At 45.4% G+C, this 27,316-nt stretch overlaps 1 protein-coding gene across 2 annotated transcripts in view; it reads right to left on the reverse strand.

Annotated features, from left to right (window-relative positions):
• Positions 1 to 1,349: 1,349 nt before the first annotated feature.
• LOC148521861 (protein Mis18-alpha-like) overlaps positions 1,350 to 27,316 on the reverse strand; it is a 48,712-nt gene continuing 22,745 nt past the window's right edge. Inside the window, exon 4 of one of the 2 annotated variants that reach the window (XM_088474470.1) lies at positions 1,350 to 1,625. In XM_088474470.1, the coding sequence (XP_088330596.1) occupies positions 1,530 to 1,625 (96 nt within the window). In that variant the 3' untranslated portion in view covers positions 1,350 to 1,529. The remainder of the gene's footprint in view (positions 1,626 to 27,316) is intronic. The other variant, XM_088474469.1, reaches the window with a different exon arrangement.

Here is a 27,316-nt window from a genome sequence, read left to right on the forward strand (position 1 = left end):
TGGTGGTGAATAGAGGCCAAAATATGAAAATTCTGTCAATGTCCCAATATTTATGCACCTGACTGTATGTATCGGCCTGTACCTTTTGTATTTAATTGTCTTTTACGCTAATTGTGCTAGATCTAAGCGTGTAACTTTCTTTTATTGCAATAAGAACTTTTGTGCTTTGGAACCACAATATAAGTCTGGAAAGCAATTATTTCTTATACAACTTGTATTGCTAAACAGCGACATATTGGGTATATAGATTTAGGGGTATCGATAACCAGGAAAATCGTAGGTTAGCACTATAATAGAAGAGTTAAGGTTATCAAAAATCATCACTAAAGTTCCATCAACAATTATTGCTGTCACTTTTCTTTTAGATTGCAATTTAATTGGAGAGGGTTTCACATTTCTATTGGCTCATGTTAGTGTAAATGTTATTATGTAAGTATTACTGCCTCTGTACAATGCTGCTGAATACGTTGGTGCTTTATAGAGTATTATCATCATGTTAACCTATCAACACTTGTGAATTTAGAAAATTGCTATAGAATATTTCTAATGTTATAGAGATATTCTAGGACCCTAGATATATAATAACAAACTATTTCTGTATTAATATCCAATATCCAAATGTATGCTCTTGAGGAAGATGTGGGTACTTCCACACTGAAACGCGTTGAGCCCTTGCACTGACACTTTGAAAAAGACACCCACTGTAAACTCTTACCATCTCAGGAACAGCACTCTTTATTGGAGAATATTTGCCATCCCGGATCTGCCGTTTTCCTGCACCACTACGGACGGAGCATCTTGCCAGCAGGATCCATACAACACCTCATAAACTGGGTAATAACTTTCCTACTTTCTAGACTTATACCGGAATATTACCTATTTGTTCACTATACCCAGTGACTGTGTTTTTATTATTTAAAGGAGTATACCTCAATTCTAAAAAAAAAATGCCCAAGTAGAATGGACATAACTTTATCTACTCCCACTGAATAGACCGGTCTATGGAATATTTTAATTATTTGAGCCTCAATTAGTTGGTTTATATTTTTCATATTTACCAAATATACTTGAATGTTTTTATGGAAATATATATAATGATATACTACTTTTATTAACCCAACCACATTGTTTACATTTATTTTTATTGTGCTGCATATACCCATAGCGCTATTCTCTTCCATTTTATATATTCAAATAATCCAAGTAAGACTTATTTTATATATTATAGGATCAATAAACAAAGTCTGTGTCTGCTAACCTAAATACATTTTTTCACATACATTCTGATAAATTGTAAAATACTTTATTTATGCATTTAGCAAATACAAACTAAAGCATTGATAGAGAATAAGCAATAGAATTCAACATAAGACATTTATTGCAACAATGAGCTATATTTACATCAAGTTAAATTGAAAAAAGCAAAAAAAATATATATATATGGTTGAGATAAACTAAAGGCATGATAAATTTACAAGTAAAAGTAACAAACTTAAAAAATAAACCACTTGGAAGGAGAGCTTGTATTCTCAGGAAGAATCAGAAGACGCCTTGGAAGAAATCACAGAGTTTTTTCTTTCCAGGTTTGAAACTGTCATCTCTAACATGCCTAAAATCTGGTTGCACTATAAGGGAAGCAAAACAAACAAAAAAGATTGTAAATGGATCTGGTGATTCTCTGCTCTATTGAAATTAGCAGTAGTAACAAATTAGCAGCTGGGTCATTCCCTGCCAAATCATCACAAAAAAAGTAACTTTTCAACCAGTCTCAGATTTTGTGGTAGGCCTTGTTTTGAAGCCAAGGGACCAGAGTTTGCATATAAAATGGTTTTATATTTAAATATTGACTTTTACATTTCAATGTCACATGACATAACCATTGACCTTGAATATCTAAAAAAAAAAGTGTATGTTTAATTTTTTTGTACATAAAGTATGTTATACACTTAAATACAATCTTTGGTGTAAGTTTAATTTTGGGAAGCCTTTGGAAACAGGAGTAAAAAAAATATTAAATACTGCAGTTGATCCCCTTCTTGCACTAACCATGCAACTGGCATGTTCAGACTTGTCTTGTAGTGTCTCTCTGTGTTCTAGGGATGATCATCAATGGTTTTCAATTGATGGTCAACATAGATGACACCATCGGTGATAACCATCTATGGTACAATATCAATCTGTGGTGAACCATTGATGGTTTGCACCACTCGATGGCCACTGCTGCCGGGTGTCTGGTAAGCCAAGGGCTAATAATAATAAAAAAATAAACAGGGGGCGGGGCTTAGCAGCAGGGCTAAGTTCTGGTTCATAAGCAGATAAAAACTATCGGGCTCCACTTTGCCATCGATGGGAGGAAAGAATTGGCTCACTGCCATCAATGGCAAAACCTTCAAACATCGGCAGTAATCAAAAGAGATGACAAAGTAACTTTCATATGTAAAATTTTAGTCCTCAGAGATACACGCTGTTCATGTTACAGGATTGCAAACATGACAAAAAATTTAAAATTTATGCTTGTAAGGTCAAGTAAAATTAATCATGAACCCGAGTCGATTGGGTTGGAAGCTGTGATGATTTGGCATGGAATGACCCAGCTAAAAAACAAAACAGCAGCAATAATAACAATAATAATAATGAAAACTAGCAAGAAGATCTGGCATTTCTCTGCCCTACTGTAGAGCAGCTACAGTATTCATTTATACATTTACACAGCCTATGGTTGAATAAAAGATCCTCTTGCAAAAAATTCAATGTACACCTACATATTTTATATAATAATCTCCTAGGGGGCGATTACATTTTTTATTTTTAAGTTGCGCTAATTAATGGGCATCCAATGTTGCAATTCAATTATTTTTGGGTGCCCATTAATTATCACTCGTTATCCCCAAGTAGACCGGGTTTAGCCACGTAAAATGGCTAAATCCATCTAAAGTCCAGGTTAGGGCACCAAACCTACTGTTTGCGCACACTTTTGTTCGCGACCGAACAGAACAACAATAGTCAGTGCCGTCGGACACCAGGCACTGACAGCCACTGGCGCTAACAATGGAGTCGCCCCCCCCCCCCCCCTCCTAAAGTCTGTCCCATCTCCCCACCACTAGGGAGACCGGGAAGACGCTAGATAGAGAGGATCCGCTGTGAACAAGTAAGTATAGCTGTAGGAGGGGGCGGGAGGCAGAGCGGGACAGAGGTGTCGGGGCAGAGCAGCGGGCCGTGGTGGTCTGGCATATGTCGGATATCTTTACTAGTATCTTACAAGGTATTAGCCAAAAGACCTCCATGGACCCTTAGATGGGTGCTGCTGTTGTATTTTTTTTATTTTACATCTACATTTGTAGGATCACTGCCTGTCTAATGTTAATTGTCTAATGATATTCTATAAAAGAGGGATAGCTGAACGTGGACAACAATACAGTACAGCAACATTAGCTCCATGTTAAATCAGGTAAGTCTAGTCTGAGAGAATGATTTATGTTAATTTAAAAAATGCAATTTTTATGGGATTGAAGTGTAATACCGCGTATACACTTGCCGACAATGAAGGACTGCATGATACAGATATCGTTATCGTTCAGTCGTTCACTGTACTGTGCAGTGCCCACACTGAACATATCGATATGTCTCAGTGCAGGCACCCTCTCTCATCCCTAAACATGCTCAACCTGATGATATCGTCAGGTTAACAGCCATGTTCAGGTGATGAGCGATGTCGAAAACGACCAGCGGGAGCGCGCATCGCTGGTCGTTTACGTCATTTTACTGGACAATTTATGAACGATTAATGAGCAATTGAACGATAACGATGTCGTTATTGTTCAATCGCTCATTTTAATCGGAGAGTGGATACGCACTTTTAAAGTAGTGCTGATGTTTGTGGTTCTAAACTCTCTCTCAAATTACCATTGATCTATCAGCTCCCATGCCCCTCCAAGCTACTTGAGAAACTTGCTTACACCGCCTCACATTCTTTCTTGACTCGTACAACTTATTGGGCTCATTTTAGTCCAGTTTTCGTTCCAAACACTCCACAGAGGTAGCACTAACTAAGGTAATGAATTATTTGATCACTGCTAAGTCTAAAAGCCATTACTCACTTCTTATTCTATTGGATATCTCTCCTGCATTTGACACTGTTGACCACTCTCTTCTCATACAGGGGTAGATGTACTGTACTAAGCCTTGGAGAAATATAAAGCGGAGAGAGATAAAGTACCAACCAATCATCTCCTGTCCTTTTTTTAAACACAGCCTATAAAGTAACAGGAGCTGATTGGTTGATACTTTATCTATCCATCCCTAAGGCTTAGTTCATCTCCTCCACAAACACTATAATCCTTAGGTCTTCAGGAGACAGCCTTATCCTGGTTCTCATATTACTTATCAAATCACTCTTGCAATGTTTGTTTCACTGGATCCACCTCCTCTTCGCTACCTCTATTAGTTGGAGTACTGCAAGGTTCAGTCCTACGCCCTCTGCTTTTCTCAATCTATATCACGTCTCTTGGCAAAGTTATCAGCTCTTTCAGATTTCAATATCATCTGTATGCGGACAATACTTAAATCTACCTATCCTCCCCAGATTTATCACCATCTGAATTGGCGTGCATTACTGAATATGTTTCTGCCATTTCACCGTGGATGTCATATCGCCACCTCAAACTTAATCTTTCCAAAACAGAATTAATAATGTTTCCACCAGTCAGTAATTATTTACCAACCTTATATCTCTATCACTGTTGCTAACAAAACAATCAACCCAACCCCACAAGACCGCTGCCTTTGGTGCCAATATTGAATCTATTTCCAAACTCTGGCCCTGATTCAGAGCCGGACGCTCTGACAGAGTTTTTAGAGCGGCCTCCTCATCGACCCGCTATAGCTGTGACCACCCACAGCTATAGCGAGCGGCCAGGAAGACCATCGCGACCATCGGGCTTGCGACGAGACCCTTGTGGTAGGGTCTCGTTGCCGCAAGCCCTGGAGTGCTTTTGGCACTATCAGAGCCGAAAGCACTCCCACTGACATCACTTGTGATAATGTATGTAACAGAGGGCCTAAGTCAGACCCACTCAGCGCTCGCGAGCGGGTCTGAATTAGGCTCGCTGTTACATACATCTAAAAAACAAATTCAGAATACACCCGTATCTTACTGTAATTCATGCACTCATTATCTCCTGCATTGATTATTGCAACAGTCTTCTTATTGGTCTTCCCTAAAACATTCACCCTTATAATCTATTTTAAATGCAGCTGCTAAGCTGATCTCCTTTGGCCGGCAGTTCAAATCCTGACGCCGGAAGACCAACAGGAGTGAAGATCCCGACAGGGGATTAAGGTATTACTAACCCTACCACCCCCCCTCAACCCTTCCTTAGGGGTGCCTAACCCTAACCTCCCACCCTAGTGCCTAACCCTAACCCCCCCTAAGTGTCTAAACCTTACCCCTCCGTCCCCGCAGCCTAAAGTGTCCCGGGGGTGGTGCCTAACCCCAACCTCCCCCCGGGGTGCCTAACCCTAACTTTCCCTTCCCCTAGCCTAACCCTAAGTCCCCCCAGGAGTCCCTAACCGGGATTTCGACGCCTATCATTAGATACATGCCAGGATTTGACAGTCGGCTTCCTGACAGCATCCCGCTGGTGCTATATAAGTAACTGTTAAAAATCTAGAGATAAGTTCTGTGCTTTATTTTCACTTACAAAACATATTGGTATAATCAATATAATCCTTTTCTGCCCACATCAGTTCTATAGAACCCAGTTTAGTTGCCCCAATAATATTACAACTACAATAATATCTCACACTGGATTACTTGAGCTTTAGAATCAAGGATCTAATAACTAACTTGCACCAATAACACTAACCTGGCAGATAACCATTGTGAGAATTAACTGAGCCTATCCCCGTGAGTTGTGTGCAAGCTTTTGTTTTATAAATACACGTTTGTATGTGTATATCATGGCTTTTTATTGTACGTGGAAAGTACCTATCTTTTCCTGTGCATAACTATAATAGTGCATATGTGCAACTACTAGACTAGACTCTAGCTATAAACATGAATTCAATCTGAACTTTTTTTATAATCTGTTTATTGAACAGTAAAGTAAAATGTACATTATATATCTCAAGAATGAAATAAAGTACACTATAACGTTGAAATCGTAATCTGCAATATTTCTTGACATAAAATAAAGATAAAGGTTGCTGTTGCGATTTTTCCATTTTTTTTTTTTATTTTTTTTTTACATAGATGTAGAAATACAATTGCACAAAAAAATTTAAGGATTAAGAAAATAGAGTGAGTACAAACAATTCAATCTGAATTTTAACATAATCAAGTGGAAATGTGCTGCGCTCAGCCGCTTTGGTATTGTAATGTAATAAAATGTTTTGTAGTGTTCTTAACTTATAAATCAGACAACCAGTGTATATCCATATAACCGTAAAGAGTAGAAATAGTCAGATGTGGATACACAAAAAAATAAATGACTGGCGAATATTTAAAAACAATAATTAGCAATACAGTGACAGAGTGACAGTAATAATGGAGATGTGCAAAGGACACCTGTCATTAATAACGTTATTGTCATTTGAATGTAAATAGGATGGTAAACTTTTCACACTGCAACCAGTATGAGAGAAGTGGTCACCTGCTGAATGATGTACAATTGTCTAGAATGCGCATCAAAAATGATAGGCAATGTTCCGTTGGTAGCGTGATCCCATTAATAAACTAAATGACTGTTGCCTTCTGTGATGTAGACAGCGGCATCCCGCTGGTCTACAGAAAAATCTTAATGTCTGAGCACCTTAGTTGTTGCTGAAATTTCCGGTTCTTTTTTGTACCCAGGGTTTTCCTCTTGGGACCAGTCACAGGAGCTGGGCTACTGGAGTAACAGGGGCTCTGTACTGACCATCCTCTCTAGGAGACCAAACAACCAGAGGTGTCTCTGGTTTGTCAAAGACATCACTCCCAGAAGAAAGCCCATATCAGCTGAAACGCGCTAGAGGCGACTCCATTGTGTGTTGTTAGTTTTGCTGACTGTGAAAGTGTGACAGCAGGTGAGGTCAGGTGACAGATCAGTCTTCTGTGGGGGGGCTTTGGGCAATGAATGTGTTATTTTTCTTTCCTGTGGGGGCCAATGTGTGCGTTTATTTTCCTGTGAGGGCCAATCCCAGGAATCCCAGATTTGAGATTTTTTTCAATCCCGGGATTACAAATATGGGGCGTGATTGGCTTCCCTAGTCCATACATATTTGGACACTGACACAATTTTCATAATTGTGGCACTGTACGCCAAAGCAATGGATTTGAATTTAAACAATGGAGATGCAATTGAACTGCAGACTTTCCGCTTGAATTCAAGGGGTTGAATGATAATATTGTATGAAATGTTTAGGAATTGCAACCATTTTTCTACACAGTCCCCTATTTTCAGGGGCCCAAATGTAATTTGACAAGTTAACATAATAATAAATACAATTTTCATTTTTAATACTTTGTTGAGAATCCTTTGCAGGCAATGACTGCCTGAAGTCTGGAACCCATGGCATGGACATCACCAAATGCTGGGTTTCCTCCATTGTTATGCTTTGCCAGGTCTTTAATGCAGTTGTCTTCAGTTGTTGCTAGTTTGTGGGTCTTTCTTCCTTTAGTTTTGTCTTCAGCAAGTGAAATGCATGCTCTATCAGGTTGAGATCAGGTGATTGACTTGGCCATTGCAAAACATTCCACTTCTTTGGGGGAATTCAATTAGCCATGATAATGTGAAGACTTAACGGGTGTTAAGTTATCACACCCTTCGCAGGCTAATTCCACTTATCGCACTCCCGTTTATCGCACAATCCTATTGCAAAAGTCGCAATGCGGCATTTGTGTGATAAGTCTTTGCAGTTTTATATAGGTGGAAATCTTCCTGTACTCCAAAAAAAAGTCAAACTGATATATACGATAACAACTTATACAATGTATAAGTGACCCAATACAGGTAATTGGGGTTTATAAATTGCGTCAAATGGCTGTTCTATGCATTTTTATCCAACAGTCAAAAAATTATAGAAAGCAATGTTTTATTGAAAAATAACTGTTCTTTTTAAATTGGGGGTGCATACAAATGCCTATAACTATATAATTGTGTCATTTAAAGCCACTTAAAAAAACCCTTAAAAATATACCTCTAACACACACCTGCAATCTAAAACACACCTGCCCCATTCAAATAGCACCCCCCCATATACCTGTCCCACAACAATTATCCCATTTTCCTGCACTCTTTTACCACAAAAGTTAGACGTCATTATTGGCCAAATGAGCTAATTTAAAAATTATTTTTTTCTTAATTAGTCATTAAGGAGGGTGTCCCAGAGAATCCGACTTTTTTTTTTTTTTTTCTTTACCTAAAAATAGGGATTTTGGCAAATTTTTTACCTACTCAGGAGGTGGTGAAAACTTTTTGTGGCAAATGGTATGGAGAATTTGCACCAGCGAAGACTTGCGGCTAATAGGATTACATGATAAGAACTAATTTGCACGATAAGCCGTTTCTTTGCGGAAAAATGGCTTATCACAGCTAATTGAATTCCCCCATTTGCCTTAAAACTCCTGGGTTGATTTCCCAGTATGTTTTGGGTTATTTTCCATCTGTACTGTGAAGTGCCATCCAATCAACTTTGATTTTGGCTGAAAGTGGGCAGACAGTATATTCCTATGTATATCAGAAATTAATCTGGCTGCTGTATCACATAATCAATAAACACTAGTAACCCAGTGTCATTGGAAACAATGCATGCCCATGCCTTCACATGCTTTGGATCATGAGCCATTCCAAGCCTTCTCCAAACTTTTTTCTTCCCATCATTCTGGTACAGGTTTAGCTTAGTTTCATCTGTCCAACGAATGCTGTTCCAGAACTGGGCTGGCTTTTTTAGATGTTTTTGGCAAAGGCTAATATGGCCTTTCTATTCTTGAGGCTTATGAATGCTTTGCACTTTGTGGTGAATCCTCTGTATTTGTTCTCGTGAGGTCTTCTCTTTATGGTAGACTTGGATATGGATATGCCTACCTCCTGCAGAGTGTTCTTCACTTGGCTGGATGTTGTGAAGGGGGTTTTCTTTACCATGGGAAGGATCCCGCAATTATCCACCACTGTGGTCTTCCGTGAAATCCAGGCCTTTTTTTGTTGCCAAGCTCACCAGTGCATTCTTTTTTTCAGAATGTACCAAACTGTTGATTTAGCCACTCCTAATGTTCCCGCTATCTCTCTGATGGATTATTATTACTGAGAGGTCTGTTGACCGCATGTTGTGGGTTCGCAGCAACAGCTTTCAAATGCAGAGGTCACACTAAAGCTAGGTACACACTGATAGATATATCACCCGGTCTATAGTACATCGCCGGGTGTGTACAGCAGACACCCAGTCTATAGTACATCGCCAGGCGTGTACAGCAGATATATCTGTGAATGACGTAGTTCACAGACATATCCAATCTACTGTACAACACAGCAGATGGTCAATATATTCAAAAGATATATTATCATCTTCTGGTGTGTACGGGCGACCCGCTGATCGCCTGTACACATGCTGTGGGACCCAGCGGTGATTGACAGCTCAACTGGCTGGGCGATTTAAATGCCTGCCCATTTGAGCTGACAAGCCTGGCACATCGGGCAGATTATTTAGTAAGTCGACCTAGTGTGTACGCAGCTTGAGAATCAACTCCAGACCTTTTGCCAGCTTAATTGATAAAGAAAATAACAAAAGAATAGCCCACACCTGTCCATAAAATAGCTTTCTGAGTTAATTGTCCGATTACTTTTGGTCCCTAGAAAAAGAGGGGGCTACATATTAAACAGCTTTAATTCCTAAACCTTCCTCCAATTTTAATGTGAATACCCTCAAAATAAAGCTGCTAGTCTGCACTTTAAAACCATATTAATTATATAACTGTAATTTGAGTTTGTTTTAGTGAACAGCTGAAATAACAAAAAATTTGTGTCAGTGTCCAAATATATATGGACCTAACCGTATGTAAAGCCTGATACCGGTCGATTGGTCGACATTTAGAAGTTCGACACATTCTGAATGTCAACAGTAAAAAGGTCAACAGGTCAGCCATCATCCTGTAGATATGTATTTAGGTTGATAGGTTTAAATGGTCGACACATTCAAAAGGTTGTCACATTTTTTTCATGATGTTTAGGGTTAGGCTAAAATAACAAAAACAAAATGTGTTAACCTTTTTATTGAGCTGACCATTTAACCCTGTCAACATGAATGACTGCAGAATGATAGTTGACCTTTGTACTGTTGACATTCAGAACTAATCAACCTCTTATACCACTCCCATTAAGCTTACCAACTCACACCAGAAGGGCGTGAGGAAGTTAGCCCCATTTTGCTACCAGTTCTGCATCAACCCCAGTGTGGCAAGTTATCATTGCATTCCGTCACTGTGTGATTTTCTATGTCCCCAGATGGTAGGCTTGCATGTAAATAAAATGCAGTGCAGAAATACAGCACATAGAATTCACACCAATCAATGCAACATGGTTGATTTGTCCTAAATGGAATCGGTATGTAATGCTGCCGGATGTATTGCCGGCGGACTAAATACCGACGCTGGAAGCCCGAACTGTCGGGATCCTGACTGGGGCTGGTAAGTACCCTAACCCTCCCCTCCCCCCCCCCCCCAACCCTCCCTTAGTGGTGCCTAACCCTAACCTCCCCCCTGGTGGAGCCTAACCCCCCCTTCCCTCACCCTAAACCTAACTCTTAAACCATTAAAAGCTCCTACACAAGGGGGAATATTTACTAAAGTGCGGGTTTTTAGAAGTGGAGATGTTGCCCATAGCAACCAAACTGATTCTAGCTATTATCTTCTAAAAGGTGCTAGATAAAAGTAGAATCGGTTTGGGTGCTATGGGCAACATCTCCACTTCTAAAAACCTGCACTTTAGTAAATATACCCCATTGGCTCAAAATAAAGTCAGCCCAATCTGAACATCTCTGATACTAGTGATTGGGATGCCATCACACAAAAATACGATTTTTACTTACCGTAAAATCTCTTCCTTGAAGTCCATCTGGGGGAAGGCTTACATTTGGGTTATTTACAGTGATGGGTGGAGTAGGACACTAGCTACTTGAAGACTGGCTTCCACACCCTATATAACCCCTCTCTTTCCACCATAAGCTCAGTCTAATGTTTAACAAAGCCAGGAGAAAGCCACGGAAAGGACTAAGAAACTAGAGACCAACAGGTATCCAGTATAAAAAAACAAACAAGGGAGGGTCCTCGGCATCCCCCAGATGGACTTCAAGGAAAGAGATTTTACGGTAAAAAGTTAAAATCGCATTTCTTTTTTCATCTATCTGGGGGATGCCTTACATCTGGGTGATATACCAAAGCCAATCAATTAGGGGGGCGGGGGGGCATCGGAACCGACCGCTCTAAGAATTTCTACTGGCATCCCAGCCGAATGTATGGAAGCGGTAACATTTTGTGAATGTGTGCATGGATGACCAGGTAGCTGCTTTGCAGAGCTGCTCCACCGAGGCACCATGCCGTACAGGCCAAGAGGCTCTGACAGCACTCATCGAGTGAGCCTGAATTGAGGCTGGAACCGTCACATTCGAGGACAGATATGCCTGCCTAATGGAAAATGTGACCCATCTAGCGATGGACCAGCCTCTTTTTGGTGCATCAATCAACACCAACAAGGAATCCGTACGCCTCAAAGACACAGCACGGTCCAAGTAAATGCGTAATGCACGTACCAAATCCAACAGTGCTAAGGAAGAAGCGTCACTAGACACTGAATCCTGGTAAAAAGCCGGAAGAACAATATCTTGGTTAATGAGCCGATACCACCTTTGGCAGAAAGGAATGTTTAGTGCGTAACATCCTCATGAAAAATAATAAGCGGAGCTTTACAGGAAAGAGACGCTAATTCCAATACCCTTCTGGCCAAGGCAATGGCCAAAAGGTAAACAAACTTCAGAGTAAGATATCACAATTCTGCAGACTCCAAAGGCTCAAATGGTGCCTTTTTGGAGTGCCTCCAAGACTATATTCAAATCGTAAGGAGGAACTAGATGTATATAAGGAGGCTGTATGCGAAGAACCCCTTGTAAGAAGGTCTGAACTTTTGGAAAGGTGGCCAATGTCTTCTGAAACAGGGAAATTTGTCCTTTAAGAGAGGACAATCTCAGACCCTCACCTAACTCCTCTTGTAAAAAAGACAAGAGGCGAAATACTTGCAATATTTCAGGCCTGAACTTTTGGTGTTCACACCAAGAAATATGTATATCTTCCATATACGATGATAAATCAGCGGAGTAACTGGTTTATGAGCCTGCATCATGGTTTCACCACAGACTCTGAAAACCAGTTTGGCCCTAAAAATTTTGGATTCAAGAACCATGCTATCAAAGCCAAGCAATGCAAATTGGGGTGATGGCATGGATCCTGATGCAACAGATCTTGATGCAGAGACAGACGATAAGAAATGTTTGCCAACATGGACTGAAGAATTGCATACCAATGACGGCGTGGCCAATCTGGAGCCACCAGAATAACTGGCCAGCCTACCAGTCGAATCCGCTGAATTACCCTTGGTAACATTACCAGAGGAGGAAATATGTATGTAACCCAGCTGGTAAACCCAAGGTGCTGTCATGGCATAGCATCCACGAAGGCGGCTGTGGCATCTCTGATCCTGAACCCATAAATGGGGAGCTTGTGGTTGAGACGTGAGGCCATGAGGTCTACGTCTGGTAGGCCCCATTTGTTCACCAGGAGTTGAAAACCCCCCGGGTGGAGAGCCCTCTCTCTGGCGTGTATGTCCTGACGACTTAGGAAGTCTGCTTCCCAGTGAGGACTCCCGGGATGATTATTGCCGAGATAGCCGGAAGATGACGTTCTGGCAAGATCAAAATGTTTGTCACTTCCCTCATGGCTGCCTGATGATTGAGATAGGCTACTGTGGTCGTGTTGTCGGCCTGGATCTGGACCGGCCTGCCTTGGAGTAGGGCCTGTGCCAGGATGAGCGCTTTGTATAGTGCGCAAAGCTCCAGGAAGTTTATGGGCAGGTGACTTTCCTTTTTTGTCCATCTTCCCTGAAAGGTATGATGTCCTATCACCACCCCCCATCCGCGAAGACTGGCGTCCGTGGTAAGGAGCATCCAATTTGGAATCCAGAATGGGCTACTCTTGTCCAGATAAGCCTTTTGTAGCCACTGCGAGAGAGAGATGAACCTCCAGAGTAATAAGGATCCTTTGGGATCTTATTCGATGATACTGCCCATTCCAACTGGAGAGAATCATTTGTTGCAGGGGCCTGGAGTGAAACTGAGCATATTCCACCATATCGAAGGTGGATACCATTGACCCAGGGACATGCATCGCTGATAGAATGGATACCCTTCGTTTGCGGAGCAATTTGCGCATTCGCAAAAATAATAGTGCCGAAATCTTTTCCTCTGGCAGAAACACCCTTTGTTCCTGAGAATCCAGAAGTGTCCTCAGATGTACCATCCGCTGTATTGGAGAAAGAGAGGATTTCTTCCAATTGATGATCCAACCGTGCGTTTGTAGGCAGGCAATGGTCAGTTGAAGATGGTGTTGCAGAACAGCTGGAGACTGTGCCAATATCAGACGGTCGTTCAGGTATGGCAGTATTCTGATTCCCTGACACCTGAGGTAGGCCGTCATAACCGCCTTTATTTTGGTGAAGACCCGAGGGGCCGTTGATAGACCAAAGGGCAGTGCCTGAAATTGGTAATGTTGTTGCAGGACAGCAAACCGTAGAAATTGTTGGTGGGACGGTGTAATAGGCACATGCAGATGCGCATCCTGAATGTCCAGGAAAGTCAAAAGTCTCCATACGGAACTTGGGTACACGGATAAACTTGTTGAGGGTTTTCAGATTTAGAATAGGGTAATGAGGCCCATTTGGTTTCTGAACCAAAAATAGACCTTCCTTGTTGAACCACAAAACCTATGATTATCACCTCTGTCCGCAGTAGGGAGTAAATGGCCTCCAGGAGGGTCTAGGCCTTGATAGAATCTGATGGGGGAGTTGTACAAAAAAAAGTTTGGAGAGGATGCCTCTGGAAGGTGAGGGCATACCGCTGTGAGACCACTTCTCGGACCCATGTGTCTGTTGTTGTTTCATGCCAGTAGTCCACAAATGGAAGTCGGCCTCCCCCCTTGGGATCCCCCAGGAGGAGGCCCGCCCCATCAGACAGAGGGTTTGTCGTCCAGCTTAGAGGTGGACGTCCGACCAGCCAGGACCTTTTAGTTTGCTGTTTGGTGGTCCTGCGAGAACTAGATGGTCTGGAGGAAGGCTGTCCTTTTGCTCTTTCCTGAGGGCGAAAGGACTGAAACTACGACTGCCTAGACTTTGATGTAGCTGTTGATGGCAGACCTGCAGATTTTGAGGCTGCCAAAGTAGCCACTATCTTATCCAATTCTGCTCCAAAAATTATGTTTCCCTAAAAAGGTAAGGAGTCCAGAGCCTTCTTAGATTCCGTATCTGCTTTCCAGGACCTTCTTAGATTCCGTATCTGCTTTCCAGGACCTTAACCTAAGGGCTCCACGAGAAACAACCGAAGCTGCTGTTGCTTTAGAAGCCACGAGCCCAGCATCTATTGCAGCTTCTCCCACATAGGAGGCCGCTTCCCGTATGTGGGAGATGTATGTCAGCTGTTCTCTAGTAGCATATCTTCCAGTGCCCCCGTTCATTCTTCAACAGCCTTGGATACCCAAGCCGCAGCCATAGCCGGCCGGGTAATAGCTCCACACAATGAAAATACTGATTTAAGACATGGTTCAAGTTTTCTATCTGTAGGATCTTTAAGGGAAGATGCTGACGGTATAGGCAAGATAGCACTCCTGACTAAATGTGTCATATGAGCATCCACCGTAGGAGTGACTTCCCACTTAGTACATTCAGTAGGTGGGAAAGGATACAAAGATAATAATCTTTTTGCAACATGGAACAGTTTATCCGGGTTTCTCCATGCTTCTTCCATAAGTTCAGTGAGCTGCTCAGACTTAGGAAACTCAGCTTTTATCACCTTCTGGTGTTTAAACACTGGAGTCTTAGGTCTAGGAGCTGGCTCATCATCCTATCTATTTAGGATTGATTTGACTGCCCTGACCAAAGAAGGGACATCCACTATAGAAGGATGGTGCTCCTCTCCTGAGTTAGACACTGGAGAAGAGCCCTACGAGCGGGGAACCACCTTACCTGCGTCCTTGTGCTTCTGGCTGCTGTTCCGGGTCCCAGCATCACTGCTAGCCAAGCTCCGCTGGTGCCCGTCTTCTCCAATCAGCGCCTGAGACCTATGCCTCCCGGTCACATGATGCTGCTGGGCTCTCTTCGCGGCTCCCGTTCCCTGACACCATGCCTGTACGCGTACAGCAGACAACACTGCCGACATGCTGCACCGGATCCCCCGTTCTCCTCCCGAGCCCAAACATCTTCAAGTAAGTGAGCAGCTGCTGCCCGATGCTTATGGGTTCTTATCCTTATTTTCCAACAGTAAATGGATGGATGGATGCAGTGGCATTTTTTTAATAGCAAAAGGAGTAAATTACATATGCACAGTACATCGTAAGAGAGGAATATATTAATGTATCCTTCTTAGCTTGCAAAGTCCACCATATACATAGGTACGGTGGGTGTTTATGCATACTTTAATGTACACATATACGCTATACTGTATATGCACAGCAAGTATTATTAGCAAGTACACTACATACTGTGAGTCTTCCCTGAGCTGGTGGGAGCCTTCTGTGTTGTGCCTGGGTGATCCCAGTGTGTAGGAGGAGCCTTCTTTGCGGTGCCACTGTGTTGGGACCCTTCTGTTTGGTGACAGGGTTCTGCCAATATTCACTGGGACCCTTCTGTGTGGCACCAGTGGGTGGTGGGGACCTTCTGTGTGGTGCCAGGGTTCTCATAGTATTTGCTGGGATCCTACTGTGCAGTGCCAGAGTTTGCTGAAATGTTTGCCAATGCCAGTGAAAGCCCCTAAACCCCTCATTAGGCCCCCAGTACTGCGCTAGCTCTCTATACCCACAGCATTGTTTGCCCCTTGTCCCCCAGCTACTGTCCGCACTTATCCCCTCCCCCCAGCACTGCCTGCTCTTACTCCCCTCTACCCCAAGTTGTACCCAAACTGCTGCTTGACCTTAACCCCCTCTATCCCAACTGCTATCTGCCCTCACCCCCCATAATATGTGAAGGTACCCAGAAATAGTGGAGTAGGACCCCAATTTCTTAAAGTGAGGGGTCCCTGGGGCCCATAAATTGTTTTCGCTCAGCACGATCACCGAGGATCTTTCAAAGTTACAGACTGAGTAGTGGGAATAACCGTATTCTTGACCAACCTAGCAATAGGGGCATCCACCATGGGTGGTAATTCCCATTGATAGGTATCCTCTTCTGAAAAGGGATAAAGACCCTTACATTTTATTGGAATACAACATTTTTAATCTGGTTTTAACCAGGCTTCTTAGAATATTTCCTCAAAATGAGAAAATTCTGGGGAAAAAAACAAAACACGTTTCTTATTACATTTAAAAAATTAAACTGCACTAGTCTCTGGTATAGCTGCCTCCTGTAAGTGCAGAGTTTCCCTAATTGCATGTATCAACATAGAGACTCCTGAATCTGACTGGGAGTCCACCCTCCCAGTTTGAGGTGTCCTCCCAGTCATAATCAAATTCCCCTTCTTCCTGTGAAGAGGTAGCTGAAGCCTCTTCTCCAGGAAAATCTACAGAGGAATGTGACCGCTTTTGAACGGCTGTGGCCCCTACAGACGGTGCCAATTTATTTAGAGACTTCGCCACCTGAGTGAGACATCGTCCCATATTTTGGGCCCATCTGGGCTCTATTGAGGGATCAGCCAAAGAAGGAGCTTGAGCACAGGGTATCATATAATTTTCCTAAAAGTGATGTAATCAAACCTATGTCATCCGCCATAGATCTAGCCCAATGAGGCATCACCGACTGATCAGCCAAACAACCTGGTGAAGGATTTCACTATGAACAACCAGCACAGAGCAACCTTTGGTCCGTACATTTTGGCAATTTTTTCTCACACTTTGTACAATTATAAACAATGATCTGTTTCTTAGAATCCTTGTCTGGCTTATCCATACTGAGAAAAAAAGACAAGACTACTCCAAACAGATAGCTACCTAAATTCCCATAAAAAAGTGCAGCCCTGAATGAATAGAAAAGACAGAGGTACATGTAGACTCCTATTCACCCATTTGTTTAAATGCAAAAAAGCCCTGGCCCCAAAACATCAAATTTTTTGCCAATAAACCAAAGATAAAATAAATTGTCAGACACACACAGACCCCTGTAAGTTGACAACAGTGCAGTAACTATGCTTATATATAATAAGTCCAAAACACCAGGTTAACTACACATAGTAATAAATGAGAGTTATGGTAAGAACTTACCTTTGTTAACTCTCTTTCTTCGAAGTCTTCTGTGTAAGAATGTGATTCTTGAGTGTTCCAGTCTTCCTTCTCTCTTGGCCTTCTCCGGCCTTTGTCTGATTACAAACTGAGGTACATCTGGCTCGGGGGCGGGGTACCATAATTCAAATTTTTTTTTCAGGGTCCATAGGCTCCACAGGGAGACCTTGGGGATGTCCCAAAGCAGTCCTTTTAAGGGTGGGGACCCTCCTGCGCTGAGAGGAGAATCCGGCACCCAAAGGAAGCAGCCTGAGTGGTGGTATCAAAGGCATAGAACCTTAGAAAGGTCTGGACAGAACACCACGTGGTCGCCTTACACAGTTGAACTGCTGAGGCACCACGGCAAGCTGCCCACGAGGGACCCACAGACAGAGTAGAATGAGCATTAACAGAAGCCGGAATAGGCAGGCCATCCTGCTGGTACGCCTCTGAGATAGTCATACGAAGCCATCTAGCCAATGTTTGCTTATTGGCTGGCGATCCCTTCTTGTGAAATCCATAGAGCACGAACAAGGAGTCTGATTTCCGAAGGGAACTGGTACGGTCCACATAAATCCTGAGGGTGCGTACCACATCCAAGGAGGCCTCACCTGCCGAGAGGTCTGGTGATTGAAAGGCCGGGACTACAATTTCCTTATTAAAGTGGAAACTAGAAACACTTTAGGAAGGAACTCAGGAGCGAGTACGAACCACAGCCCTGTCCTGGTGATATATCAGGAAGGGGGAACAACAGAAGAGCGCCCCCAACTCCGACACTCTCCTGGCAGATGATATTGCCAGAAGAAAGAGAGCTTTAGCTGTTAACCACTTAAGGTCTATTGAAGCCAGTGGTTCAAATGGAGGGCCCGAAGAACTACTGCCAAATCTCAAGGAGCCACTGGGGGGACAAAGGGAGGCTGAATCCGGAGGACACCCTGGAGGACTGTGTGAATATCTGGGAGTGGAGCAATTCTACGTTGGAACCATACAGTGCAGAAACATGCACTTTCAGCGAGGCCAGACTGAGTCCGAGGTCCAATCCAGCTTAAAGGAAGGCCAGGACTCTGGAAATCCGAAACATCTGGGAGTTGTAATTCCTAGGACGATACCACTGGAAATACATATGCCACACTCTGTGGTAGATCCTAGAAGAAGCCGGCTAACGCGCTCTAAGCATCGTGTTGACAACAGAACGAGAGAATATTTTGGACCTTAGGAGAGATGTCTCAAGAGCCACGTCGTCAAAGACAGACGACCCAGATCCTGGTAAAGGCAAGGACCCTGAGACAACAGGTCCGGACGTTGAGGCAGTAGGAACGGAGTGTCGATGGAGAGACTCAGAAGATCAGAGTACCAATAACGTCTGGGCCAAGCTGTAGCCATCAGCAGGATAGTGTCTCCGTCTTGTTTGAACTTCCAAAGAATTCGAGGAAGAAGGGAGACTGGAGGAAACGGGTACGTAAACTGGAAGGTCCACTTCACTGACAGAGCGTCCACCAAGCTTGCCTCGGCATCTCTTGTTCTGGACCCGTACACTGGTAACTTGTGATTGTGTCGGGAGGCCATGAGGTCCACCTCTGGGAGTATATGAGCATATTCCACCATCAAAGGTGGACACCATGGATCCCAGAACCTGCATTGCCGAGTGTACTGACACCCGGCCTCTGTGGAGGCATCTGAGTATCCATAGTTGTAATGCTGAGATCTTGTCTGAAGTCAGAAAAATTCTCTGCTGTTGAGAATCCAGGAGGGCCCTCAGATGAATCATCCACTCCGAGGGATTCAGGAAGGACTTCTTCCAATTGATCAACCACCTGTGCACCTGTAGAAAGGCAATTGTCAGTTGCAAGTGGTGGCGAAGCACTTCTGGAGAACCTGCCAATAGAAGGAGGTCGTCCAGGTATGGTAGTAGACGGATACCCTGATTCGGCAAATGGGTCGCCATGATGGCCATAACTTTGGTAAACACCTTTAGAGCAGTGGATAGGCCAAAGGGTAGCGCCCTGAACGGGAAGTGCTGCTGTAGTACAGCAAATCGGAAATAACGCTGATGAGAACGCATTATAGGGACATGTAGGCATGCGTCCTGAATATCCAGTGATACCATAAAATACCCAAGTTCCATAGCTAGTATGATGGAGCATAAGGTACCCTGAGAAATTTGTTCAGGGATTTGAGGTTAAGGATAGGCCGATGAGATCCATTCGGCTTCTGCACCAGAAAGAGGGTAGAATAGTAACCATTCCCTCGCTGGGCTAGTGGAACTGGCACAATTAACCTTGCCTGCAAGGACTGTATGGCTTTCTGGATCTGTAAGGCCTTGTTCTTGTCTGAAGAAGGGCCTTTGCAGAAAAACTGGTGAGGAGGTCTTCGAAGGAATGAGAGGGAGTATCCGTGAGAGACCACTTCTCTTACCCAAGCGTCCTTGGTGGTTTGACACCAGCACTGAGTGAACTGAAGAAGTCGGCCTCCCACTCTGGGGTCGCCCAGAGGGAGGCCCGTCCCGTCAGGCTTGGAGCTGGACGTCTTGTGCGCCAGGCCTGTTTCTTAGGATTGGCAGCCTTCTTAGCAGTGGACTGTCAAGGAAAGTACTGCCCTTTAAATTAACCTTGGGGATGAAAGGACCTAAAGGAGGAGGCTCGAGACTTTGAAGGAGCAGATGCCGAAGGCACAAACGCAGATTTTTGCCAACATATCCACAATCTTGTACAGGTCTGAACCAAACAAAATCTCCCCATTATAGGGTAAGGCATCCAGGCCTTTCTTAGAATCGGCCTCCGCACTCCAAGAGCGCAGCCACAGGGAGCGGCGAGCAGACACGGCCGAGACCCTGGAGGTCAGTAGACTAGTATATAGAGTGGCCTCGCCGATATATGCAGACGAATCCCGGATGTGGCCAACTAGCGACACATGATTCTTCGAGTTTCCGAGGGAGTCCTCAAATGCATCAGCCCAACACTCTATGGCCTTAGATAAATAGGAGATAGCCATGGACGGGCGGGAACAGCTCCTGAAAGAGAGTATATTGATTTCAGGCAAGTTTCCACTTTCCTATCTGTAGGATCTTTCAAGGAAGAAATGGAAGGCATAGGTAACGTTGCACTTCTAATCAAACTTGTAACATGGGAATCCACTGCAAGTGGTGATTCCCACTTTTTACAATGAGCCTCAGGAAACGGGCAACATGAGGCCAAACGTTTTTGAGGTTGAAACCTCTTACCTGGCGATTGGCAGGCAGCAGCCATGTGGTCCACTAGCTGATCTAACAGAGGGAACACTGCCGAAGTCATCCTTACTTGTTTAAATAGAGGGTGTTTGGATTTAGGGGCTGGCTCGTCATCCTCTATAACCAATATGGATCTGACCGCACGCACCAAGGTAGGGATATTAATCCTAGACTTAGTCTCTCCCTCTTGCAAAGGGGAGTCTGGGTTAGAGGTGTCAGCTACTTCTCCATCATCAGATGACATCTCAGACTCTGATAGCTGAGTGGATTGAGAAGCCACTATAGGACGCTTAGCTGGCCGTACAGGTCTCTCATTCTGCAACATGGCCTGAATGGCTGTAGAGGAAGCTGCCAAACTCTGCAGCACTGAAGTAGAGAAAACATCCACCCTTGGTGGAGGTATACCCTGTGGTAATCCCAGAGTGAGAATGACAGCCTGCTGTGACACAGAAGGGGTCTGCATAATGAGCGGTAGTCCCTGTGAGGGAACTACAGGTTGCTGTGGTAGCACCATAGGAGGAGAAGCAGCTGGTAATGCTAGGCGGCCTGCAATGGAGGCCATTATCTGTGAAAAGACCGCCCAATGGGGCTCCTGTACCGATGTCGGGGGGTTTGAGCTACACGGTGGGTTATAACACCTCACACATAACCCATCCCGAATCAAATCCTCCTCTCTGAAAACTGCATTACATAATCTGCAATGCAGAATGGGTGCAATGCAGAATGGGTGCAATGCAGAATGGCTGCATTACCCTTGTCAGACATCTCTGCAGGGTAAAACAACACACAATATGGCACTGGGTACAATGCATCCACAAGTATGTACAAATACTAGCAGGGAAGAAATATACTGGTCCTGTCTTATGCTTGGGTAAGCTGCAGGGACCTGCTGCCTAAATATGGCACAGTGCAGCACGCAACAGTATGTGACTGACCTCACAAAACAAGAGATATGGTAAGAACTTACCTTTGTTATCTCTGTTTCTATGAAGTCCATAGGGTCCACAGGGTTGACCTTGGGGTATTGCTGGATCTGGATCCATGGGCACAACGCAGTTAAAGCTTTAGCTCCCAGGATGCACTGGGTCCATCCTCCTCTATACCCACCCCCAAGCCACAGGCACCTCAGTTGGTAAGTGGCCAAGGCCGGAGGAGGAAAAACAGAGAGAAGGAAGACTGGAACATACAAAAACCATACTCACAGAAAGGGAGACGAAAAACCGGTGACCAGTCACACAGCCCATATGAAGCCAGGTGCATCAGGCGGGCGCCCTGTGGACCCTATGGACTTTGTAGAAACAGAGATAAAGTTAAGTTCTTACCATATCTCTTGTTTGCTACTTCAGGGTCCATATGGGGTCCACAGGGTTGACCTTGGGGATGTCCCAAAGCAGTCCAATTAAGGGCGGGGACGCTCCTGTGCTGAAAGGAGAAACCGGCGCCCAAAGGAAGCATCCTGAGAGGCGAAGGTGTCAAAGGCATAGAACCTTATAAAGGTCTGGATGGAAGACCACGTGGCCGCCTTACAGAGGCTCAACAGCCAAGGCGCCACGGCTAGCAGCCCACAAGGGGCCCACAGACCGAGTAGTATGAGATTTAACAGAGGCTGGAACAGGCAAGCCCTCCTGAGTATAAGCCTCAGAAATAGCCAAACGAGGACTAACAAGGAATCCGACTTCCGAACCGAACTAGTCCGGTCCACATAAATTCTGAGAGCACGGACCACATCCAAGGAAGCCTCACCAGTCGAAAGGTCAGGTGACTGAAAGGCCGACACAACAATATCTTTATTAATGTGAAACTTAGAAACCACTTTAGGCAAAAAAACAGGGCTAGTGCGAAGCACTGCCTTGTCCTGGTGAAAAATCAGAAAGGGAGGACGACAGGAAAGCACCCCCAATTCCGAAACCCTCCTGGCCGAAGCAATCGCCAGGAGAGAGTCTTAGTAGTCAACCACTTGAACTCCACAGACTCAAGGGGTTCAAATGGAGGCCCGGAAGAACCACCGCCAAATCCCAAGGAGCTACTGGGGGCACAAAGGGAGGCTGAATAGAGCACCCTGGAAAAAGGTGCGGACATCTGGTAAAGGAGCAATCCTACGCTGAAACCACACAGACAGTGCAGAGACATGAACCTTCAGAGAAGACAAGTGAAAGCCAAAATCCAACCAGACTGAAGGAACGGCAAAATCCTAGAAACACAAAACACTTGGGGATCGTAATGTCTCGAGGCACACCATTGAAAATAAGAATGCCACACTCTGTGGTGAACCCTGGCAGAGGCAGGCTTACACGCACGAAGCCTCGTGCCAATGACTGAGCTAGAAAAAATCCTTGGACCTTAAGATGGATGTCTCAAGAGCCACGTCAAAGACAGACAACCCAGGTCCGGATGAAGGCAGGGACCCTGAGACAACAGGTCCGGACGTTGAGGCAGAAGAAACCGAGTGTCGATGGAGACACTCTGAAGATCTGAGTACCAAGGACGTCTGGGCCACCAGCATAAGCTCGCCACCGTCCTGCTTGAATTTCCGAAGAACCCGAGGGAGAAGGGATATCGGAAGGAAGATATACGCAAACTGAAAGGTCCACCTGACCGCCAGAGCATCCACCAGACTTGCTTGTGCTGCTCTTGTCCTGGACCCGTACACAGGCAACTTGTGATTGTGACAGGAGGCCATGAGGTCCACCTCCTGCAGGCCCCACTTTTCCACAAGGAGCTGAAACACCTCTTGGTGAAGCGACCATTCCCCGGGATGCACAACGTGACGGCTGGGGAAGTCTACTTCCCAATTGAGGACTCCTGGAATGAACACTGCCGAGATGGCTGGAAGATGGCACTCCGCCTAAGACAGGATGCGTGACACCTCTGTCATTGCTGCCCGACTGAGAGTGCCCCCTTGATGGTTGATGTACGCCACCGTGGTGGCGTTGTCGGACTGAACATGCACAGCTCCTCAGTGAAGAACGTTACTTGACAACTGGAAGGCCCGATACATGGCCCTTCAGGAGAACCCAGTCCGGGATCCAAAAGGGGCGAACGTTGGTGAGATGAGATGTCTGATACCAGCATCTGAGTTGCGGTGTGGCAGCCCGTTCCATTTGGATAGAATCAGCACCTGCAGGGACCTGGAATGGAACTGGGCATATTCCACCATGTGGAATGTCGACACCATGGACCCCAGAACCTGCATTGCCGAGTGAACCGACACTATGCAACTGTTCAGGCAACTATGCACACGCAGTTGCAGGGAGATCTTTTCGGCTGCCGAGAATCTAGAAGGGCTCCCCAATGGTCCATCCTTTGTGAGGGAATTAGGGAGGATTTCTTCCAATTTATTAGCCACCCGCGCGCTTGCAGACAAGAGATCGTCAGGTGTAGATGTTGTAGAAGTACCTCTGGAGAACAGGAGGTCGTCGAGATACGGAAAAAGCCATATACTTTGCTCCGAAGATGGGCAGCCATGACTGCCATAGTCTTGGTGAATACCCTTGAGGCCGTGGAGAGGCCAAAGGGTAGAGCCTGAAACTGGAACTGCCGTATAGCAAACCGCAGATACCGCTGGTGTGAAGGCGCTATGGGAACATGAAGGTATGCGTCCTGGGAAACCATGTAGTCCCCAGGGTCCATAGCCAGAATGATGGAACGCAAAGTTTCCATCCTGAACTTGGGCACTCTGAAGAACTTGTTCAAAGACTTCAGGTTAAGAATAGGCCGATGAGACCCATTCAGCTTCGAATCAGAAACAGAGTAGAGTAGTAACCTGTCCCGCGTTGAGAAGGCGGGACTGGAATAGCAACCCCTGCTCTCAGCAAGGACTCTATGGCCTCCTGAATCTGCAGGGCCTTGGCTTCGCTTGAAAGAGGACCTGTGCAGAAAAACTGGTGGGGAGGCCTGTGACGAAAGGAGAGGATGTACCCCCGAGAGAAAACTTCTCGTACCCAGGCATCTGTGGTGGTGTTGTACCAGCACTAGGGAATAGAAGTAGTTGGCCATCAGGGGGAGGCCCATCCCATCAGGCAGAGGGTTGATTCACCGGTTTGGAAGCAGGTTGTCGAGCACCCCAAGCTTGCTTCTCAGTTTTAGAGGCTGCCTTAGTGGCCGCTTGCCTGGAGAAGGACAGACCCTTGGACTTTCCTTGAACACGAAAGGACAGAGATGCAGAGGTCCTAGCCTTGGAAGGCGCAGTAGCTGAAGGCAGAAAAGCAGAATTTGCCAGGGTGTCTACAATTTTGTCCAAATCAGGGCCAAACAATAACTCCCCATTAAAGGGCAAGGCCTCCAGGCCTTTCTTGGAATCAGCATCCGCCCTCCAAGCACGTAACCACAAAGGGCGATGGGCAGAGACAGCTGCAGCCAAAACTCTTAGGTTAGCAGACTGGCATCCAAAGCCGCTTATTGCAATATAGGTAGCGCAATCTCTCATCTGTCCCACCAGAGCATTCTGGACCTCAGGAGCTTCCTCAGTAAGGTTGTCCTCAAGTACATTGGCCCAGCTCTCAATTGCCTTAGCTACCCAGGAGATAGCCATAGACGGACAGGCCACAGCCCCCCGAGAGAGAATAAATTGTCTTTAAGCAAGTTTCTACTTTCCTGTCCGTAGAATCCTTTAGGGAGGAGATGGAGGATAAGGGCAGCATAGCACTTGTGATTAAGCGAGTAACATGAGAATCCACCGCAGGCGGGGATCCCCATTTCTTGCAATGCCCTGCAGGAAACGGGTAGCTAGACGCCAAACGTTTCTGTGGCTGGAACCTCTTACTAGGCAACTGCCAGGCCTCTGCCATGTGGTCAGTCAACTGGTCAGTGAAAGGAAAAACAGCTACAACCACTTTAGTCTTTTTTGAAATTTGGATTTAGGGGCCGGGGCATCATCCTCTATGTCAAGGATGGATTGCACTGCCCGTACCAATGCTGTCACCTTAATAGAAGACGTAGGCCCTGATTCAGAGCCGGACGCTCTGACCAGAGCGCTCGCTCTGAATCAGGGCCCTCCTCCATTAAAATGGAGAGTCCTCCTGGATGCTCGTACAGCTGTGGGTCACCACCCACGGCATATACGAGAGTGCAAAAAGATGGTCGCGATGGTCTTGACCATCGCGACCATCGGACTTGCGAGGGAAACCCTGCGGTCGGGTTTCCCAGCCGCAAGGCCAGGAGTTATTTTGGCTCTATCAGAGCCAAAATCACTCCCACTGACATCACTAGTGATGTCAGCGGGGCCGGCTTCAGACGGTAGGCGTTCCCATGGGAACGCCTCCGTCTGGCAGGCACGCCCCCGGCTCGCCCACCAAAGGGGATGTGCTGTCAATCAACATCGACAGCACGCCCCCTTTGGTGCGAGACCTCGAGCGATGGAAAGTCCGTCGCTCGCCGGGTCTCGCGCATGCGCACGACGGAGCTCCCTCCGTCGTGCGCATGCGCAGTGGGGAACATCGACCCACTTGCGAGCGTACTGCCGCTCGCGAGTGGGTCTGAATGACCCCCTTAGTTACCACCTCCCAGACAGGAGAATCCGAGTCAGAGTCCTGAATTTCCCGTCATCTGAAGACACATCCGAGTCTGACAGTAGCGTAGACTGGGACGACACAATAGGGCATTTAGATGCCCTATGGGGCTTGTCACTCTTTAGAATAGATTAAAACGCTGAAGAAGAGGCCGCTAAACTCTGGAATGAACTAAAAAACACATCCACCCAGGGTAGCTGCCCCGCCTGTGAGAGTCCCTGAAAAGGGACGATCGACTGCTGCGCCACTTGAGTAGGCTGCACATATAGCGGCACCCCTGGTTAGGCATTAACAGCATTAGGCCCAGGGGAAGACTGCAATAATTGCGAGATACCCAGCGACGGGAGAATAGCAGTTTGGGGTAACCCCAATTGGGGTGCTGGGACCGCCAGGCAATCCGCTATCTAGGCCAGCACCTGGGAAAACACCGTCCAAGGAGGATACTGTCCCATAGTTGGGGGATTGGAGGGCCCAGACAACTGATGGCACCCCATCCTGTGAGAAATCCTCCTTAATTACTCCTGCAGTGCCTGCAGGAGAACAGAATGGGAGCAGCGGAGCGCTCTACTTCCTTGTCAGACATAATATAAATATATATACAGATATATAAATATAAATAATTGGGAAGCACAAAGGCGGACCACTGGAAAAATACCCACAAGCGTGCAACACACTGGTTCACAGATATGGCACCGTGTAGTAAGCAATTGTGTGAGACAGACCTCACAAATACTTGAATTTATATATGTGAGATCAGAGAGAAGCCCTTCCCCCACACACCTGCCAGGGCTGTAGGATAAAAAAAAGGATAGGTATAGACTGACAGAATTAGCACAGACAGTCAGCAATAGCAAAAGTCACAAACCATGCAGAAGAATACTCACTGCACCATTATAACTACAATCAACCTGCCCAGATTCAGTGCCTGGGAGGGCTATAGTGCTGTGTACACTGACATTTAGCAGGGGAGAGGTACACAGGGGGACCGGTCCACACGCTGCCTGAGCGATCTGCGCTGACACCAGAGAAAAATAGATGGCCCCCGGAGACCTCAGAGGAGTAGTGGCCAAAGGAGGAAGCAGCTCAGCATTGTCAGACCCGAGCGGA

The sequence above is a fragment of the Taudactylus pleione genome, unplaced genomic scaffold, assembly GCF_031769625.1.
Source record: "Taudactylus pleione unplaced genomic scaffold, aTauple2 ptg000154l, whole genome shotgun sequence".
Lineage (NCBI taxonomy): Eukaryota > Metazoa > Chordata > Amphibia > Anura > Myobatrachidae > Taudactylus > Taudactylus pleione.